The sequence below is a fragment of the Pediculus humanus genome, genomic scaffold (assembly GCF_000006295.1).
Source record: "Pediculus humanus corporis 1103172107745 genomic scaffold, whole genome shotgun sequence".
Classification (NCBI taxonomy): domain Eukaryota; kingdom Metazoa; phylum Arthropoda; class Insecta; order Psocodea; family Pediculidae; genus Pediculus; species Pediculus humanus.
The window spans coordinates 17,308-20,785 of NW_002987346.1; the positions used below are offsets into that span (position 1 = coordinate 17,308).

General features: G+C 24.4%; 1 protein-coding gene across 1 annotated transcript in view; it reads right to left on the bottom strand.

Annotated features, from left to right (window-relative positions):
• Nucleotides 1–373: 373 nt before the first annotated feature.
• The window catches only part of Phum_PHUM337980 (class A rhodopsin-like G-protein coupled receptor GPRlrr, putative), a gene marked incomplete at both ends in the record, with an annotated part of 11,724 nt that continues 8,619 nt past the window's right edge, over nt 374–3,478 (bottom strand). Inside the window, 2 exons of the mRNA XM_002427675.1 lie at nt 374–600; nt 882–1,046. Of these exons, the coding sequence (XP_002427720.1) occupies nt 374–600; nt 882–1,046 (392 nt within the window). The remainder of the gene's footprint in view (nt 601–881; nt 1,047–3,478) is intronic.

The following is a 3,478-nucleotide window of genomic DNA, read 5'->3' on the forward strand; positions in this document are numbered from 1 at the left end:
TTTTTGCAAAATTTTACGACTTGAAAATCAGTAATAATAATATTAATAATAATAATAATAATAATAATAAATTATTTATTCCGTTTTCGATAAATAATTATTCAATCCGACCGACCGCGTGATCGACCAATGAGAAACGACGATTTTTATTTTTAAATATTTACGATTTTAAACGTTTTGTTTTGTTTGTTTGTTTTTCTGTTTGTTTTGTTTTTATGAATTTAATTTTTGCGGCCGTAAAGACAAACACATCGGCAAACAAAAAAAAAATTTTTTTATTATATGTAAAATATTATCAACATACCTTATTTTGTGATCCGGAATCCGTGATTTAAAATCCGTATATTTTTTTTCCAGCGGATGTCGTATATATTTAATGTTCGAAACAAGTTCCAGGTAAATCAAAACTGTTACCTCTCGAACTTTGACCCGTACTTAAAGAAATTGCAGAAAATTCATCCAAATTCAAAGAACTTGTTCTGTCAACGCTCGTGTTACACGTTTGCAAATCGAAACTGTTGTTTTTAGAATTTCCCGATAAAACAGATACCGTACAAAAACCGATTGCGTTTTTATGACTTGACGTGTGCGAAATCGTATCTGAAAATCAAAAAAAAAAAAAAAAATTTCCCTCAATTGTTTTTTTTTTTTTTTAAAATAAAATATCGATGCCATGTCAAAAAAATTATTTATTTCTTCTTTTCCACTCTCATAGAATTGTATTGCATCAGAAATTAGACTAAGAGAACAAACACAATTTACTCAACCAAAAAATAAAAAAATTTCAATGGCAATGACCCTATTTAAAATATATACATTATACCGTAAATTTTTTTTTTTTTTTAAAAACAGAACGAGATAGAGAGAGAATTATGATATACCTGCAGTACTGCTTTGATGCCTGGAATTGGCAAAAGGTTGCATTCGTCTTGTTATTGTGTATTTAATAGCTTCACGATATTTCGGTGTTGTTAACGTATATAATAAAGGATTAAATGCTGAATTAACCGGAATAACAAATACCGAAATCCAAGAATAAACATCGGCTGAAACAAAAAACAAAAAAATTCAATTATTTATTCGTTTTGCTATCGTTTATTGATATTTTATGTTAATTTAATATATATTTCCACACGCGTGAGAATTCATTTTCTTTGTTTTGAATAGATTTGAAATCAAGTCGAACGAATTATTATCATTATCAGTCATTTTTTTATAATTTGACTTGTGTCAAAGTTTGCCAACGTAAAAAACAAAAAAAAAAAAATCGTTCGTTTTTTTTAACATAAAAAAATATTTGTAAATGCGATTTGTAAATAATGTAATTATTCACGTCAAAGAGTAAATAAATAAATGTCTAAATTACAAACAAACATAATGTTTTACTCTATGAATTCAGATAAGTTATTTTTGTCAAGGTATAATAAATAAATAAATAAATTTTTCATGAACCTTAAAAAATAGTTTTTTTTTTTATACCTTATTTAACTTTTTACGCGTACCAAAATGTTTTTTTTATTATTATTATTTTTTTTCCTAAAAAAATTTTTGATGAGTCAAATATATTATTATTATTATTTTTTGTTATGAATCACGTTGGAATTTGTTTCTGACCGGTTATACATATGAATTTTTTTTAACAATTTGATGTTTGCACAACAAATATAAATTTGCTACAGGTCACATACGTGTTGTGTGTGTGTGATATAAAATTATGATTAAAGAATATCAATAAATTGTCGTTACCGTGAATAATTTTGCATTAAAAACAACCAATTTATTTGCCAAATTTTTTTTTTTTTTGGTTGTTTGTACCTTAAAACTTTCTCCCCACGATTTTAAAATACATTTTAAAAAAATTTTCAGGTATTTTTGTTTGTATTCATTTCGTCCATTTTTTTTATTTACATTTTCCTTTCTTCCTTCCTTACTTCCTTCCTTCCTTCCCTACCTTCCAAATCATCGATATAAAAAATTAAATGAGGCTTACGTAAAAAAATTTTCCTTTTTTAGATATTAATGTGATAATAATAATAATAATAATAATAGTAATTACTCATGGTTTTTTTGTTCACCTTTTTAATTAACATAATAATGATAATAGTAAAACTGTTTAATATATACGACGACTAATTCATGAGAAAGTTCTCAATTAATTAATTAATTACGTTAATAAATGAAATTAATAATAATAATAATAATAGCGATGATGATGATGATGATGATGATTTTTTTTTTTTAATAGTGTGTGTATAATTTACCCACGGTGATAAATATTAATGGTTATGATTGTTTGTTGCAACGAATACGTTTCGTAATGCAAAAGTTAAGCAAATGAAAATAAAAGAAAAAAAAAGTTATGATTGTCGCAAAAAAAGGAAAAAAGGAAAAACCCATAAAAATTATTTTTTCGCACTGATTTTTTTTTTTTTTTTTATAACGGATGATCGATCAAACGAAAAATTTTTTTTTTTAAAACTTACGTAATAAATTACCATAAAATAATTTTTAAAAAAAACTATTCTTCTATATTATTATTATTATCGCTTTTGATTATAACACCGTGTAAAAAAAAAAAAAAATTTGCCCCAAAGTATTTTATTTTCCTATACAATTTACAAAGGTTAGATTTTTTTTTCTAAAAATTCTCCTTTTCCCCCTTTTCCCCTTTTTTTTTTTTTGAAAGCGGTGAAAAATTTGGCATTTGAATAATAATAATAATAACAATAATAATAATGATAATAAAATGAAAGCCGTTTCGAAACAATAAAAAAATTACTTATAAATTAAAATGCGTGAAATGAGTTAAACGAAAGGGAAAATAAAATTTTTTTTTTTTCATTATTATGTATAAAATTAACCTTGTCCACTTTTTACAAATCGTGAAATCCCCCCTTCACCCCTCCACCCCACCCCACCCTCACTCACCCACCTTTTTTTTTTTTTTTTTTGAATATTACATAAAATTATTTGTGTTTAACTTTTTTTTTGTTGTCATGTGCCAAAAGTAGAAATTTAAATTTTTACCATATAAAAAAATTAAGGCAAAAAAATTATTTTAAATATGGTGGAAATTCAGTACCTGATAATAAATTTTTTTTTTTTTTTATAACGCGTAATTATTATTATTGAATAATAATAAAATGAAATTTTATGTTTTTGTTACGTTTCGTTAGTTTTCTTATGAATAATTTAAATTTAATTTTTTTTTTGTATTTATGTTTCGAAACATTGTTTCGATCGGTTTTTTTTACCAAATTCGCGGATGTTTATTAAATTGTTTTAAAACTTTCTTTTATTATTAATTTTTGCGTTTTTTTGTGCATTCGACTCCTACGTTTTGGGTTTTTTTTTGTGTTAACTATAAGAAAAAAAAAAAAAAATTACCTGGTATGTAGATCCGTAGAAAAGCTAAAATTTTAAGGACTATAACAGGTGCCCAACAAACGGTATTGGTCAAAACGATAAAAAAAAATCT